Source organism: Brachyhypopomus gauderio, chromosome 3 (genome assembly GCF_052324685.1).
Source record: "Brachyhypopomus gauderio isolate BG-103 chromosome 3, BGAUD_0.2, whole genome shotgun sequence".
Taxonomy (NCBI): domain Eukaryota; kingdom Metazoa; phylum Chordata; class Actinopteri; order Gymnotiformes; family Hypopomidae; genus Brachyhypopomus; species Brachyhypopomus gauderio.
The window spans coordinates 10,395,317-10,413,182 of NC_135213.1; the positions used below are offsets into that span (position 1 = coordinate 10,395,317).

The 17,866-nt window shown below is 39.5% G+C and overlaps 1 protein-coding gene across 1 annotated transcript in view; it reads left to right on the forward strand.

Moving 5' to 3' along the window:
- The window catches only part of tcerg1l (transcription elongation regulator 1 like), an 82,335-nt gene that overhangs the window by 8,962 nt on the left and 55,507 nt on the right, over positions 1–17,866 (forward strand). Inside the window, exon 5 of the mRNA XM_076999433.1 lies at positions 4,545–4,721. Within this exon, the coding sequence (XP_076855548.1) occupies positions 4,545–4,721 (177 nt within the window). The remainder of the gene's footprint in view (positions 1–4,544; positions 4,722–17,866) is intronic.

Genomic DNA, 17,866 nt, shown 5'->3' on the forward strand with positions numbered 1-17,866 from the left:
CACAGACCAGTGCAGGATAAAATCCTTTAATATCCCAAATCTTTGTAAAAAAAATAAAAATAGTAAACAGTTACACTATATAAAGTGCATTTACATCTATCAAATAAATTAAATTCTCTCAATCTGAGACAACTGTTTGTTCACAACAGAAGTAAACTACAACCTCTATTCTTAATAAATCAAATACCCAGTCTGGTAGACATTCAGGAACTTCAAGTATTTTCTTAAATAATGTTTATATCGCCACCTTGAAAATGCTCATTTTTCTTCGTCTTGCTCCTGACTCGCCATTTCTGTCTCTTCTCCGTTTGTGTCGTGTGCTTCGGCGCGCGTGTAAAAACACTGGCTCTGATTGGCTACCATAATGCTGCCTTAGACAATCGCTTACTGACTTGTTAAGTTAAACAGGTGTTACACCGAGAACCGTGAACTATCGAGATCTGTTACTCCTCACTAGTCTGGGCAGCGGTCCGCTCGCATTACTGTTAGTATATCAATATATAGTAACGCACCGCTTTTAATGACCAGTAACGTCAACGGCGTTGTAACGACAGGAAAAGTAATTAATTATATTATCCCGTTACTAACAAAATGACGCCGTTACCTAACGCCGTTATTTTTAACGGCGTTATTCGCAACACTGTTAATGACCATAAAACTATTTGACTTCTGGAACATGGATGTCCCCTCTTGAGACATCATACTGTTACAGCCTAAGGCTGGCACAGAAACCCATGGGCTGTACAAAACACCATTATAATCATCATGGACTGGAAAAAAAGTCTCCAAAAATAAAGTATTTGGTATTTGCAGGGCAGTCTACTTCGGTCTGACCCTGTGAATTGAGAACACATTTGCACAGGCTTCAGTTTATAATTTGCATCTGATTTTGATAATTTGCGATGGTAGAAATTTAACTGGTTTCAAAGGGACCAGTTATGTGAGGAGTGATTCTGTGCCTTCCATGTAAACTCAGGTTCCACTGGTGGCCATTGTGTGGCTCTTGGTCATTTTAAAGCAATGAAGGTGAATTTACTTTAACTCTCCAATTGCATTGCTTGATAGACCTGCCCACAAAAATCTCATTTTTTATCACGATGAATTTGAGCCTGGTCTTATTGACTGGACCTAATGAAATGTGAAAAGTCACTGTGGCCTTGTCAAGATATTTCTACTCATGGAAAATGGAGTCTGGAGGAGAGCAGTGAAGCGTTTGGCGGTTCCGTGGGCTGCTGACTGCAGATCAGTCATACGGCTCCCTCCTCAACTCCTTAATGTGACCTCCTGCTCTGAAAAGGTTCACAAAGACCTTTCATGCTCTAGCTGATTTTCTGGGAGAAGCCTGTAACTAAGACTGCACATAGAAAAGCATGCATATATGTGTTACTGGAGTGAAAAAAAATGTTAGGAAGGTGATAAAGGAGGTGAGGAGGTGGCACTGATGGTGTGCTGGCGTGTTCAGCATATTCACCTTCTACTCTGCAGTATAAGATGTTTCATATAGTAGTAGCATGCCATTTTCCCCTCATACACCATGATGCTACATTGTTCTTAATGATTCACACATTTCTCTGTTTATATTTATATATGTACAAAATATTGTGTTTTTTTTCATACATTTCTTTGTGGAAGAGACAAAATGCACAAATGTACAGTAATTAGAGATTTTAATTCATATAAATTAAATATTTAATATATATATATATAAATATATATTATATATATATATATATATATATATAAATTAAATATATAATATATTCATATAAATTAAATATTAAAAATAATGTTTAAATGTTCAAATATATATATATATATATATATATATATATATATATATATATATATATATATATATATATATATATATATATATATATATATATATAAAGTTTGCAGCTGCTTTGCTTTGTCTTCATGTCTGTTCTCCTCCTCCAGACTCAGGCAGCACAGTCTTACAAGTCATGAGCAGCTTGAGTGGTCTTGTCGCAGGCCAGCAGCAGCAGTGCTCCCCACGGGGCACAGCTTTAGCTGTTTGACAGATCATGGAGGGGAAGCTCCCCCTTGACTGGCTTCTGACAGTCCATTTGCAGAGCAAACAAAACCTTACTGTCATTTTCAAGCTTCTGTTTTTGGAATAAAAACTGGTGTAAATATGTCAGAACAAAAGCATGTGGAGTAGACCTTCAGCATGAAAGTAATTTTGAAGTAAATTTCAGATAAACATAGAGCTTCCTGGGTCATATAGGCTAGAACAGCACTATAGCAGAACAGCAGAAGTGGAGAGAGATGGGATGGGGACTACAATTATATTTACAGAGACAAAGTGAATGGGTGATGCCCTATAAAGTATAGGTACATCTGGACCAATGTTGTCTATGAATACAATTGTCTGGTGTTTCAGCACCACAAGCAGATGGACAGCTCCAGCATCTCACAAGATTTTTTTTAATTTAACTGGCTGCATAAAAAATTCTACTGGTCCTAGATTTTCTGTTCAATTTGTTTGAAACAAGATCCTTTAGAGAGTGAACAAGCCAACAGAATGTCAAGAATGTCATACATATACTGATCAGACCCTGTTATAAACCAGCAACCCGTATCACATACACATACTGAAGTCACATACGTTTACATTTATTGAACTCTACATACTTTTATATTTATTGAACTCTACAAACTTTTACTTTACTGAACTCTACATACTTTTACATTGAACTCTACATATGTTTACATTTACTGAACTCTACATACTTTTATATTTATTGAACTCTACATAATTTTCAAACCAGTCAGGGAGATGCCGGGTACACAAGACGAAAGGGAGGAGAAATACCACTTTTCTCGTGAGCATTACAAATGCTTCTTTTCTTTTTTAGAACGATTTATCGTGTCTGAAGATATTCCTTTTATCAGAGAGAATCTCCAGCATGTATAATTCACAGTTTACATCTTAAATCGTTGGTGGAGAGCCTCCCTCAAGAGAGGCAGCATCACATTCCAATGTCTCAAACTTCATCTCTGCTGGTCTTGTATTTAAGTTGTCAGATTTAAAGCCTCAGTATAAAATCCAGATCCTGACCTCTGCCTCTTCTACCACTGATAAGTTCCTTTTTGACTATTTCTGTCTTTGTTTTTGGTGTCAGGAAAGAACTCTGTTGTAGTGACTCCATAAGGTATTTCCCAGGTGGCCTGCATGTGCATGACAACCACTCTGTCCCTGATACACCCACTCAGTGGCATTAGATAAATACAGTGTGTTTCGGAAACATAGAGTAGGATGCACACTCTAATGTATTTTGGTATCATAGAGCACATTTTCTTCCACAGTGCAGTATAGCTTCGTTTCTCTGAACAGAGCAGGGTTCATTTATCATATTTCTTCGGTGTAGGCTAGCATGGCATAGGGTTATCTCACCGAATACACTAGCATGTCTGTACAGAATCTGATCAGGATGTCATGCTTCTTCAGCACACAGATGGCATTGTTGACTCTGACTTAAAGAGATAAGATGGTTAAAATCAGTTTTACATAGGTTTTTGCAAATTTCAAATATGTTCTCATTGTCACAAAATATGATACGTGTCAAGGTTATTGCTGTGGTAAGTCATACTTTACAGAAGGGTTGAGAATTTTTTTATAGACATTGTGTCCTCAAAATTCAAATAGTTTTATTGGCATTAAATGGTCAAAATACTTGTAATACAAAATATTTGAAAAGAGATGCATGGCCCATCTGAAGTTACAATGATTTACATAAGGTGTGTGTGTGTGTGTGTGTGTGTGTGTGTGTGTGTGTGTGTGTGTCTGTGAATGTGTGTGTGTGTGTGTGTGAGAGAGAGAGAGAGAGAGAGAGAGAGAGAGAGAGAGAGATCTGATTAAGTCTCCCTCAGTGTGCTGGTTCTGTTTGGGCTCCAGACTGACTGGGCTCTGATAGTGCAGTTCCATCACTGGATGCCTCAGATCAAAGAAGCTGCAAAACCCCATGAAAGCATTTTGGCAGCCAGCTAGACCGGAGAACAAAGACGAGCTTTCACACATCATCCAGGAGCAAGAAGGAATGAAATAAATTACTCACAGCTATCTGCTGATAGAAGGGAGATCACAGGAGTTTGCTGGCTCTACCAGTGTCCAGTTTTCCATTATTATTTGTCCTTGTTTCCACTGTCTGTGTGTACAAAAAGTGATTATTTTCTGAGCATGTTTGGGAGTCTGGCAGATCATGCAGCCTTTTAACACCATGTGTTCTTGGAACACAAACTAATTATCATGTGGCAAACCTACGTCTGAGTCCTCTGAGGTTATGCTTGTTCATCTTAATCAAAGTCCCTCAGCTTGGCCGTAAGGGACATTGTCTTCAAGCCCTGCTGTCTCGTGTTTCTGACCCACACTGAGTCTAGTCCTTGAAAGCTGCCTGAATAAAGATTTGCTCGTGCGTTATCCAGGGACATGGGGAAACTAGGCCTCCACACTCTTGTTCAGATAGCAGGCTGGATGTGAAATGCTGCGATGGCGTGCTCACTCCTGCCGCTGTTCTCCCCAGGTTGCCCCGTGGCCATTAAACGAGTGCGGAACAGTAAACGGATGGCTGTGGCTGCGGCTGCTCTGATGGCGATGGAGTCCGACGTGGCCCAGGGCCCATCTGGGTCTTCTGCTCATCCTCTGCATCTGCTCTCTCTGACGCCAATTAAGATCCCGCTTCTGACACCACCAAGCCGAGGTAAGAATGACCTCTTAGTACCAGTGATATCTCCCTTACCCAGCTGGAGCAGGAAAAGAGAAATACTGAAACAGCATACATATTTAACTGACCAAGATTTATGCATCTAATTCTGATCATTCACAAGTAGTGTATATGTCATCTTTCCTGATAACCTACATACTCACTCAACCCAAGTAACTGTTCCCAAGTAGCCCAAGTTAGTTAAGGAACTCTTCTCCAACCATTCGTTTGTTCACATAATGAGTAGCAATGTTGCATACCATAATATATTTACTTAAACCAAGAAAATTTAGACCGATTTTCAGTTGTCTAACCTCATTACAACTTCTGTTTCTAGGCCAAACTTCAAACATCAAAACTTAAAATTTATGTATAAAAATTGTTTGCACATATTATAATCCATAATCTGGTCATGGTACATGTCTCTTCCTGCTATTATTATTGGCTGCTCCTAATATTCTGTTGTTATCATGTGTAGATCAGAGAGTGAGTGCCCTTTACTCACTGGCCTGGCATAAAAGCCACACCAAGCCAACCACATTGTTGTAGTCACACATTTCCCCCGCAGTTAGTACTGGTTTTGTATAAAGCCAGTGTTATCTTAGTTTCCAAACTGTAATTGCAAATGCACGGGGTAATGAATGTATAACTGGAGACAAGGCTGTGTTGCAGAAGCAAGGGCTTTAGATGCAGAGGCTGAGAAAATGCAGAGGCTGAGAAATAGGATTGTAGGCTTTGTTCTTGACCAGGTAGACCGTGGTTCTCTCTTCAGGAGTGACAGATAAGGGAATTTCACTTTGCTGGGGCAGAGTAGTTTAAATCAAGGGTTGGAGTGTAATGATTGAATTGAAAATAAATGGAGAGAGGAGGTTCATTTGCAGGAACAGACAGAGCGTGTCCTTTTCCTCTCACTCACTCACTCACTCACTCACACACACACACACACACACACACACACACACACACACACACACACACACACACACACACACACACACTTCCCTCTTGCATATTGATTGACTGATCTTTTCCCTGCTCTCAGTGTTCTAGAAATACTTTTGATTCCTTTTCACAGGTAGATAGCCTGAGGTAAGGAACAGGAGGAATGTGTGTGTGTGTGTGTGTGTGTGTGTGTGTGTGTGTGTGTGTGTGTGTGTGTATGTGTGTTTGTATGTTTGTGAACTTCTCAAAAACCTGAAAGAAACCTTTTTGAAGAGGTCCATGTGGTCCACCAAGTGTGTGGGTATAATGACTTTGATGAGTGCACCCATTCAAGTGTGTGTGCATATCTGTGTGTTTCTAAGACATAGGCTGGAACTTAACAATCAAACCCTTCCTTCCACCTCTACTGCAGTAGATCTTACAGATTGCCGGTCCGCTTGTCGCCCTGAGACCTTGACGAGTGCAGTAAGGGGCAGTCAGGGCTGTTGTAGGTGGTTTGTTAAAAAAAGGCAAAGAAACTGTATGCTATAAAGATACACATTTCTGAAACTTAAGTAAATGTATATATGAGCATGATCAGTATAATGTCTATATTATTTTTGCAAATCATGCTTTTATGTGAGCATATGATACTTAGGCATGTTTAGCTTTGAAGAGTAACTCCCATTTTGTAAACATGTATTTTGTACAGCCTGTATTGAACTGCTGAAGCACATTTCAGGCTTTGAAGGTCTGGCCACTTTCACGTAGCTCATGAGGTTCCATAATTGCTTTGGTTATATTTCATTGTTTTGAAACTAACCGCTCCTAGCACGTATCATCTGTTAGTACTGTATGATGTTAATTGGGTAATTCTCTCAGTAGTTCAGCCTGCTGGTCTGTGTTTGAGAACAGATTGAGACTAAGCTCATTCTAAGGTGTGTGTTCCCTCAAATTGTGAGATAGTTTTTTTCAGATGGTACAGTACAAGAGAGAAATAACACAGCCGATTCCCCACATGTGGTTATAATCTATACTGGATCATTGCTTTCAGCATATTTAATCCACTTTTATGAACCATATGATATCAAGAATAATTTCCATCATCAGTGTTCCATTACATCATCATCAAAGTCTTGCAGTGAACCAACAACAATTGCTGAGGTAATTGCAGAGAACAGTCTCTCTCTTTCTCGCTCTCTTTCTCTCTCTCTCTCTCTCTCTCTCTCTCTCTCACACACACACACACACACACACACACACACACACACACACACAGATAATGGGCTGGATTCATAAAACTTTCAGTGTCTGCCCTATGCCCACTAAATGTGTGACCTGGCATTTAATTCCTATTCATGAAGTTACTGTGGCGATAATTAGTATCAACTTACCAATGCATTATAATGACTTGTGCCTTAGGTGAAAACCAATCAAAACTGACATGCACATGAGGCCATACGTATTAAAGACCCACGCCAAAGGACTGACCAGCCCCAGTTGTGAAACCCTAGGAATGGCAAAAGTCACTGGTTACATAAAAATGAAGCACATTTTTAACTTTTACCAAGTTGATATGGTGATATCAGTACTTGATAGCAGCAAAACTGGACCTCTTCTCAGTCTGTAATCTGTTTATACCTTCTTCCTCTCCAGCACCTAAATTAGCATTTCGTGTGGCAAAAGTACATGGCATTCTGAGGTCCTGAGGTCCTGGTGAGGCAAGTCTCCTTCTTTTTTTTTGTTCTCCCACGTACTGCAGCTGCAATATTTGCAACCATTCTCACTCTAAAGAGACCAAAAACAGGTCCTTGTAATACATTTGACTAGCTAAATAGGTGTGTACAGAAGTTTTGTTGATCACTTGCTTGTGTGACCAAGTGAGACTATCCTGGCATACATCAGCTTCTTACCAGGACATACCGTCAGACAGGTGTAGGTGGTCATTTTTATGCACCGGTATTCCATTATGAATTGCTAACATCATATGCAAATGAGGACAAAATGTGGTAGCCCACTGGTCTTTGGTAAAGCTTCTGCAATAGTAAACTATCGAGCGAAACACAAAGCCACCAGAAGTGGTTAATCCGGCTAGCTGGCAGCTGTATAAGCAGGCAACGCTTTAAACGTTATGCAACATTATTAGACGGTTTTCTGAGATGCTCGGGTTTGGGAGCTATTACATAAATGAACATTCGCGCCAACTGCGCGCGAGCGGGATTTACTTACCTTGTACTATAACCTATAACCTGTGCGTAAAGTTAACAGGTGATCCAACTTAACTGTCTTCCAAGCTGACGCAGCAGAGATTCTCTAGACTGTAAAAAAAAATGGCTCTCCTACTACATATGAGCCTTTACAGTATAACGGCTTTGAGTGCTCTTCTGGATGCTGGGAAAAATAGCACTTGTGCATTAACTTTTGCGAATAACTTGCCAAGCTACTAAATGAATCAGGGCAAGCATGTTTCTGGAATTATTCACTGTTACGTAATTGATAACATCTGACAAGAGCACCACAGAAACCTTCTACTAGGTTTGCTAAGCTTGCACTTAAGTACAATAACCTGAGACTACCGTAATATATGGTAAAATTGTCATAGATGAACCCAATCAATTAACCCAATTAAGCACCTCCTTGACATGACAACAACTAAAAAATCCAGTATATTAGTTGGAAATAACATATTGGAAAATGATGAATGCTGCACCACTGGGAACATGTGTGAACAAACATGCAGGTCAGGGAGCATCACAAAGGAGCAACGGTGACCGAGGCCGTCTTATTGTTGGGTCACGCATTCCATCTCTAAAATGCCATCTGTGTAAATTTCTTACTAGGTATTGAAGCAGACTGTTATTCCTAGCGTCAATATATTGTTGCATTGCTTCTTATCCACTGTGCATTGCATGAAGCCGTAAACAAACTCACTAATAAACAAAACAAACAAAAATATGGGAACATACCAAACCCGCATTATTATGATATTGTTCTATCATGATAAGAAATGGAAAGACTTATGGAAGTGTTTCTTTTTTTTAAACATATTTTCTTGAATCTTTAGCAAGCACCAAAGAGGCTATGAATAACCTAAAAAGCATGGAGGAAAACCAATATTTTCAAAGCAATAATATCAGACAGGTTCTACTGAAGACAGGAGACAAATATGTTTACTTAAAAGGAGACAGCGAGCTTAGGCAGAGCCTGAGCAGTCCATACCGGCGTGTTTGTGTGGTTACTGCAGAGACAGGACTGCTCCACACAGCGGGTACTCCACACAGCGGGTACTCCACACAGTGGGTACTCCAGCATGTTGAGGGGTGGAGTCATCATGCAAGATGTCTATTATTGATATTTTCATCTATAAACAAGTTCTTGTCTACAAAAACAAGTTCTTGTCTACACATCTACAAACAAATTATAATCGGGGCAAAATGTTTAGTCCCATTTTGAATGCTAACTGTAGTGGTCCATCTGAACACTTTCTTCCCCTGTACACTGGAATATTTGGTTCAGTGTATACAGATGCTGTAGTTCAGATTCAGATAGCAAGGTGATATTGATACACTACTGATTTTTAAAATCAGAACCAGCTATATTATTTAATCCTACCACTTCGTCAGATGATACCAATTATCCTGTCACGAGGCCTTTTCTGCGCTTAACAAAGGCGATGGGTTCTTTGATGATGGTTTTGATTGTGCCTAATTGGCAAGAATAAGAATCAAAGCTAAGAGACAGAAAGTCACCGTGAAAGGTAGCTTAGTTAGCTAGTGAACTAACAAAAAATGCCGTCTTACCTTAATGTGTTTACATTGGGGAGTTGTTTGGTCATCTTCCCCCAACAGATCTGTGTCTGTCTATTTGATATAGCGAATAGCTGTACATTCTCAACCAAATGAAAAATAAATAAAATAAATTCCACTGCCAAATTAATCACACCACTCTTTAGTTTTTCAAGTGGATTGAGCGAGTCATATATTGCAGGAAATAAATGCATTTTTTAACATGGTAACTATAATTTATTATTATTGATAGGGCATACCGGCATGGCAGCACCATGGTTCCAAGATTATTACATTATTAGAAATCCAGTTATTTATTATAGATTAGTGGGTAATACTATATATCACGCAAATGGTAAAGTATGCAGGTAATTCATATTTATGAATAATGAGACATCCCTGTATTATTTGCTGTTAATCAGGGTAAATCTGGTGGTACGTTTTGTGAATTTGTCTTGTTTGTGTTTGCTCGATGTTGTCCACATGCCAGACAGGTAGTAGAACTTCAAACTGTTCCAACTGCTAGCACAGTCTCCTCTGAGAATGTAGAGATTAAAAAAATAGTACAAACAATTCTGTTAAAAAAATCACTGATTACTTTAAAATGAGTGAAAAAGAAAGCTCCTCATGGGTGCCTTGTGAAATCGCCCTCATCCATAATGTATGCTTATTGGAGGCAAAGAAGTAATGCTGTTCTGTATTTATATCCCACAGTGCACCCAGGTAATGGTACTGTAATTCTCATCAGGTGCTGTTTAATAATGCTTCATTGCAACACCTAACTGAATAATGAACCAATTGGCAGAATGAATCACTTTTAATTCCAGATGCCCTTATTATGATGTTTTATTTGTATATATTTTTTTATCACACGCTTTTAAAAAGTGGGTCTTGTAGGTCTTGATATCATCCTATACTGGCGAAGGAAAGATACTGGTGAATCAAGATAACGGCCTGTTCCACAGGGTTAAATGTTAAGACCAGGATGTTTTAATCCTAGGAGTTACCACAAGGACTGATGAATAAATCACAAGTTCAGTCATACAAGACTGCTCACAGCTCTGAACCAGAAATTGCAACTCTGAATTGGAACAGGAATACCAAAAACACACAGGATTCTAATTAGATCTTAGATCTTTGATCTTTGTGAGTGCAGGAATGATGTTTCTCTTATGCTATTTATGTAACACAGAATCTTTTATAATGTATAATTCTGTGTCAAGTTGCAAAATTGTATAACTCTAATTACTATGCTTTTGACAACTTTGCTTTATAATACTTTAGAAAGGCCTTTGAATATCATATTTCTGCATTTGCTCATTTCATATTGATATATATATTGATGGCCAGTATGAGGAATGAAGCCCAAGTTGAACAAAATGTCTATCAAACAAGCCCACAGGAAGAAATCCATAGAGAACAACCTTACAACCTACATCCTTACAACTTAGGGCACAGCCTTTTGCAGAAATAGTAATAGTAATGCTGAGTAGCTACACAGACGAAACATTGGAAATTCTTCACAAAGAATAAAGGAAACAAACAAGGGACAGGTGGGTTCGATAATCATGTGATAAGTGTGTGAATGGGCACAAGGTAGGATGGAGAGCAGAATTCTGGGAGTTGTAGTGTGACGAAGAGGTGATGTGACAGCCAATGCCAATATTTAGTATGTAAGCAAGATCTGTCAGACCAATGGGCAACATTTAAACAGAGTAGACAGAATTAGGATACAGCTCCTTTAATTGTTGTTACATGACTGTAGTTATGTGAGTTACATGACTGTAGCCATGAGTCTTACACTACTGTAGCTATGGGTCTTACATTACTGTAGCCATGAGTATTACATGACAGCAGTTATGTGTGTTACATGACTGTAATCATGAATGTTACATGGCTGTAGTCAGGAGTGTTATATTACTGTAGTCATTGGAGGTCACCTTTAGTTTAAAATGTGTCTCCATTGCTTGGTTGTCCAGATAAGATTTGCAAAAAATGAAGTAAAAGCACTAATGAAGTGATTGAGCGGGTGAAGAGGCCATGTCTTCAGCAAGCAGCTCATGCTGAGGGAAGTGTCAGTACTTTTCCAGTCAGAATTAGACTGTCTGGAGGAGCCCAGGGTTCTTAATTCGCTCAATCAGACTCTTATCAGAGAAGGAATTGGGTGATTGCCCTCGATGTCAGGGTCTGGCTGTTAGTCCCGCTGTTCTGCTCTTCATCGGTAGGGCAGAGGATGAGGAGCACACTGGGTGAATCAAACTGGGTAGCCTCTGTCTGACCCCTGTGCCCTGACCTTTGGCCTGGGGCCTGTCTTAGAGATAAACATACATATTACTATTATTTGAAATAGATCAGTATGTTTGCACTTTTATGCATGTGTGTGTGTGTGTGTGTGTGTGTGTGTGTGTGTGTGTGTGTGTGTGTGTGTGTGTGTGTGTGTGTGTGTGTGTGTGTGTGTTTGTGTGTGTGTGTGTGTGTGTGTGTGTGTGAGAGAGAGAGAGAGAGCATGAAAGAGATGTGGATGTTTTTGAAGTGGAGCTGTACATAGTCTGTTGTTCATGTCATTAATCTTGTGCAGTCTGAGTATGAAAGAGAACACGTCCTGGTGACTCTGAAGGCTGGGGACGCAGCAGCTGTGTAATCTGTGCAAATCTGTTCCTTCCTCCAACAGCCACTTGAAATAGAAGCCTAAGGCTGAGCAGACGTTGTGTCAGTGTCAGGGAGTAGGATAGATCAAAAAATAACTACCACAAATTTGAAAAAGAAAAAAAAAAACTTACGGTGTCTTGCAATTTCTGCCTCCTATAGCTACTGTGCACCTGGGCAGGACCCTGTAGTGTTGGACAGATGGTAAGCTGTAAGTCTTCTGATTTGTAATACAAGTTGGATTAGCAAGCAGACTCCTGCAGGTAAGGAGCCATGAATAACAGCTATTTATTTTTATTCAAAGCATACAGCGCAAGGGTTATTGTCGTAGATTTTTGAAGGTTTAATTGTAGTTGTGACAATAGCGCTATTGCTGTTTAAAATTTTCAAGAATTCCCAGACACCAAACAGGTGTAGGTTAGGAAATTAAAGATCTGTGGAATCCGTGTGCAATATTGAAAGCTGCTGAGATGACTCATAAAGTAGCCCATCTAAAGGAGGAAGAATGAAGTCTGTAATTTCTGAAGACATAGTTTGACAAAAGCCAGACTTATTTTTCAGGTAACCACATCTACACACGATGCATAGCTGAACAATTGTTTTCCTTGCAGAGACCTATCATTACATAACATGATCACACAGGTGTCCTTCCTCCATCATGCATGGAGTAAGCCCACAGATCAGACCCACTCCACAGAGCAGCACAAGCATCCCAAGATTGATCTCATGAATCTGTGTATATTCTTGTTTATGTATTTACGGTACCACCTCTGAAAACACCACTGTAACTCTTGTTACACATACACTTTTTGCTATACTCTACTGTGAATAATATATTTTTATGGTATGCTATTAGGCTCTAGAAGTGTAGCTCTGTAACATCAAGTTATCAAGGCTTTTGTTTCAAATAGGAATCAGAACCATCAAAACTGATATATACATTGGATATATATATATTGCATACACATTCTGAATAACACATTATTTTTAACTTAGTGCCACAACCCAACCAACATCTGGTTAAATGCAACGCATTGTGCAGTCATACATTTCCAAGATCAGCAATTGCAGCTCCAGACACCACTCACCCCTACTTCCCTGTTCCTCCTCACCAGAGTAGTTATCACACACACCTGTTTTCAGCGACGCTAGGGCTATACAAACCCACAGGTGTCTATCAATGTCACACCTGGCCCCGCCCTCACCTGTCAGTCAAGTCTTACACTGTGTTTACATTTGTATGTCCATGCCCTGCCATTTGTAACTCCGCCTTTCGTTATTGGTTTCACGTGTCTCGTTTAGTCCCCTTGTTAGCTTGATTATGTAAACCTGGGTTTAGTTAATCTTGGCTAGTCATTGTGTTTAATGATGTGCTTGTGACCTGTGTCATTGTGTGTTGTTAAGGTAAATGTATGGTTCTGAATAAATGTTTCATGGTTAGATTTTGTTCAGCCTGTTGAGTTTAATTATGTTCTTGTTATTATGTTTCACGCCTTAGATGTTGGCTATATGACCATGGACCATTCTTATGACTATAAGTATGGATTTGCCCTTAATAAATCGCTCTACTCAGTATATGCGTCCCCCTCTCAATTGCGCCACAATGCCCTCGGCATTACAATCGCAGGTTCTTTGCATTAGCTTAGCAGCCACTCCAATGCTACATCAGCATGTGTGGAGCTGGGCTCTTCTTTGAATCTATTTATTGACATATCAGTTGTTTGCATGACTTTTCATTTCCATTATGTCTTTCTGTTACACATGTTCTTTGGACCCTTTTAATAAATCTAACCATGCTCAAGTGCTTGTGACTAAGTTCCTGAGTTCAGACACTTAGTCTCTGCATGAAACTGTATATTCAATATCATAGTCATAATTCAAAACAACTATTTTTTATTATATATTAATGAATGATTTATATATAGAATACCCTACCCCATGTAATGAGAGATGTGCTGTCAAGAAAACGGACAGACCACATTGACAGATAATGTTTATGTCTTCTGTCAAGCTCTGGGGGACATACACTCTAATTATGAGAGCTGTGGTTTATTTCCTTAGACGTTTGATTAAAAGACTTTGGCTGAGAGCTGTGATGTAGTCTGATTCCTGGAAGAATGGCTGAATTATACCACGGAGCTTTTGAAATCTTAAAAGGGCATCATTACCTCTCCATTAGATATGTTCTCCGGTCATGAATGTCTGCACAAAAGAAGTTTGTGTGTATGTGTGCGTGTATTTGTGCGTGTATATGTGTGTGTGTGTGTGTGTGTGTTTGTGTGTGTGTGTGTGTGGGAGGGGGGGTTCTCATCAACCAAGCAGTTTGTGATTGGGTTCCTACTGTGTGTACGACATAATCTCTCTAAGAAAATTATTATTCAAATCATAATCCAACTTATATCGCCCCTTGAAAGTATGGGAACATTGTTTTATGTTCTGAGGCTGAACAATAATAATACTGGCTATTCGTTTTTGATAAAAAAAAAACCCTGATTAAAATATTCCCTTATAAACTATTTCCAAGAGAACATAACTCAAGCACAGTGAAAGAGGTGTTCTGAGAAGATAGCAATGGGATACGACAGGAAATAGGAATTTTGCAATATAATGCAAAACATATAGTGATTGACATATAGTATTTAATATATGGCAGTATGAAAAAAACACAAGACAGTCCTACTGAATTTTGCTTAAAAGTTATTTATATTTATTGTGTTTTTGAATAACATGATTCCACAGAATACTAGTTTCACAGCACAGTAGAAACCTCTCAGATTAGTATTACAAAGGCCATTGATACATGAGATCTAAAATTGCTTAAATGAATATTAACAAGTCGGTACTCATGTATGTAAACAGTGTGCTATGACAAATAATGCAACAATCTGCCATAGTGGATAACTGGTCTCACACTGAGGTTAAAGCCAGCTTTTGAAGAGAAACGTGAGAATCTCATTCCATCTCCAGTGCTATAATTGCATATCAGTAATTGTAATCATTGGGTTAATTTGTGGTCTGTTTTTATTATTTAATTTTACAACAATGAGTATTATAACAAAGCAGCTTTGTGTGAAAACGATTTCCTAATGAACGATACTGTGCTAACAATGACAAGGGAAAAACAGCATTTTTTTTACACTGTGTATAACATTGCCTCTAATGGTACACCTGTGTGGTACCCAACAGCTTTATATAAGGCAGCTGGAGCAGCATCTGTGGTGAGTACACATACATATGACTGTAGCAGTGATACAAGCTATTTGATATGAGCTTTTAAGAAGCTGTGGCTTTACTGAATGGTCGAGCCCAGGGAGAGGTGTCCCACTGCTTCAGGGTCTAGTAATCACCCTTTTCATTTTTGCCGTTGGAGCTAAAAGCACTGCAGTGTGCCTCTGGGCTCTTCTCCAGGAGAATCCCATGCCTTCACCTCATCAACTCTCGTTCCACCACTCCTTCTTTGTGCCCTTCCACATCAATATTCTCCAATTAATTCCGCATTAATATTCAATTAAAGTTGGAAAAATACATCGCAAATCTTCAAGCTGTGCCTTTGATTCCCTGTCACAGTAGATGAGGATCTGCTATATGCTGGTAGTATGCTAATCTTGCTTAGTTCTGTCTTCTGATGTTGCTCAGTGGGATCCGTGCCCCGCCTGCCCCGGCCGCCTCAGCCACTCTCTGCTCTTTACTCACTTATATGCAAATTATCCTTTAGCAGTAACGCCTCCTTAGTTCAATTTCACGTGTCATGGTGGAGTAGAATGTGTGGATGTGCTCTTTGCTGTTACGCCTTCTTGAAGCAGTGCTGTGAAAACCAGGATTGATGTGGAGATGGGAGTGTTATTGCTGCTGTAATACGTGAGAGGAGACCTTTACCACCACAGGATATACAACACATGTCATAGTCTGGTTGTATGAGACACTGCATCATTCTATTTAAATGTGACTGCATTAAACCAGAGGAGGCTTTGATGGATAGCAGTTAATATGTACCAAGAAAGCGCCACGCTGTGGACCAATACACTTGATATTTGTATTGAACTTCACTGGATTCACATATCGGTCCTTATGTCACATATATCATGACCTGTGAATGGCGAACTGGCCCATGTGTGTCCCTGTACATTCTCAATATACGACATTATGAATGTAATTCAAGCGTGTGCTCTTTACCCAGGCCTGTAATTACTCAAATCTAACAAGTAGTTGTTATTACACTTCATTAGTCCTGCCAAACTCTCACTTCCACTCTGTAATTATCACAAAGGCATTTCAGCAAAGGAGTAATTGCAGTTTCTGTTTCTAAAGGCACCGGGGAAGCTACTCCGTGTGTGTGTACCTATATCAGTGTCTCTTTGACCTTTACATTGATTTGGTTTACTCTTCCCGCCTAGTGTGTGTGGAATAGAAACACTTTTTGTTTTGGCACAGATATCCCCAGGGTTGGTGAGGAGTATTTGTATACCTGTAGTATGTCCAGAGTTGGTGTGGATATTTGTACACCTGTAGTATCCCCAGAGTCAGTGTGGAGTATTTGTACACCTGTAGTATCAATCGTAGACCATTTAGCTTGCTCGTCTTATGGCTTAGAGGGTACTGGTAGCAGTCCTGGTGATGTATAATTCATAGACTAGTGAAATATAAAGTCTCTGGCTCACAAGAGGCCCTCGCTGAAATCTGTACACTTGGCAAGTGTATTTTGCAGGATCTCATATTTCTGCCAATACTATTGTAACTTTCTGAAGCGCTTGGTGGGGCCTTGCAGGCCTAATAAATGGATATTCAGCAGTCTTTACGGGGACAGTGGTCATATTTTTCTAGGTGAGTTATTTGTTAGATTCATTCTTCCAGATAAGTGTGCATTCAGCAGGGGTAAAGAGGGATTCAGGCCCTCTGGAGGATGTTGTCGGGGTGGAGACTGAAGCCACTCACAAACACCATCACGTGTCTGAGCTGCTGAACTCAGTCTAACCCCAGTGCTAAGACTTCAGGCGAGCTGCACTCATGTGTGTCAGGGCTTGTTCCCTTTGAAAGGCAAATGACAGGTACCCTGTTCATCCACTTGTCTATATAGGGCCATGGGGAGGTTATGTGCGTGTGCGTGCGTGTGTGTGTGTGTGTGTTTGCCTTGTATCAAAAATGAATCTGTTCAGTACATATATGAGTTCCTGTGAAAATATGATAACATTATCTGCACATATGCTTTCTAAAAACTTGGCAATAACTAGGGAATTTTGCTTTGAAATGCTTTAAGAGGGATACATGCAACCTGCTTTTTGATATTTAGGACTCTTATTGTTATGTACTTTCTTTTTAAAGATGCTGACTACAAGTGCGAGTTGTGGGTTGCTGAGTGATGATGTGTTACCTATGGTATAAAATGTATCATCAATCATCTGGCATTGGGAAATGCTGCACGTGTAGAAGAGTAGGCATGACTCTCTCTCTCTCTCTCTCTCTCTCTGGGATGTAACTGTTGCATTTACATGTAATAGGACTTACAGTACAATCTGCATTAAAATCAGCATACTGCATTTCATTGGCTTTGTACATGTACTGTGCACAATGACAATAAAGTTTAATCAAATCTAAAAAAAAACAAAAATCTAACTAGCATAACCATGGAGAAGGAAAAAATATTTATGAAAGTGGATAGGAGGAAACCCACACCTTAGCATAACGATATAATGTATGTCCAACGAACACCACAAAATAATAATAATAATGAAGCAATGAAGCAGCTTTTCACTGGGCTGCCTGATCACTGGGCTGCTTCTCTCCAGGTTCTCA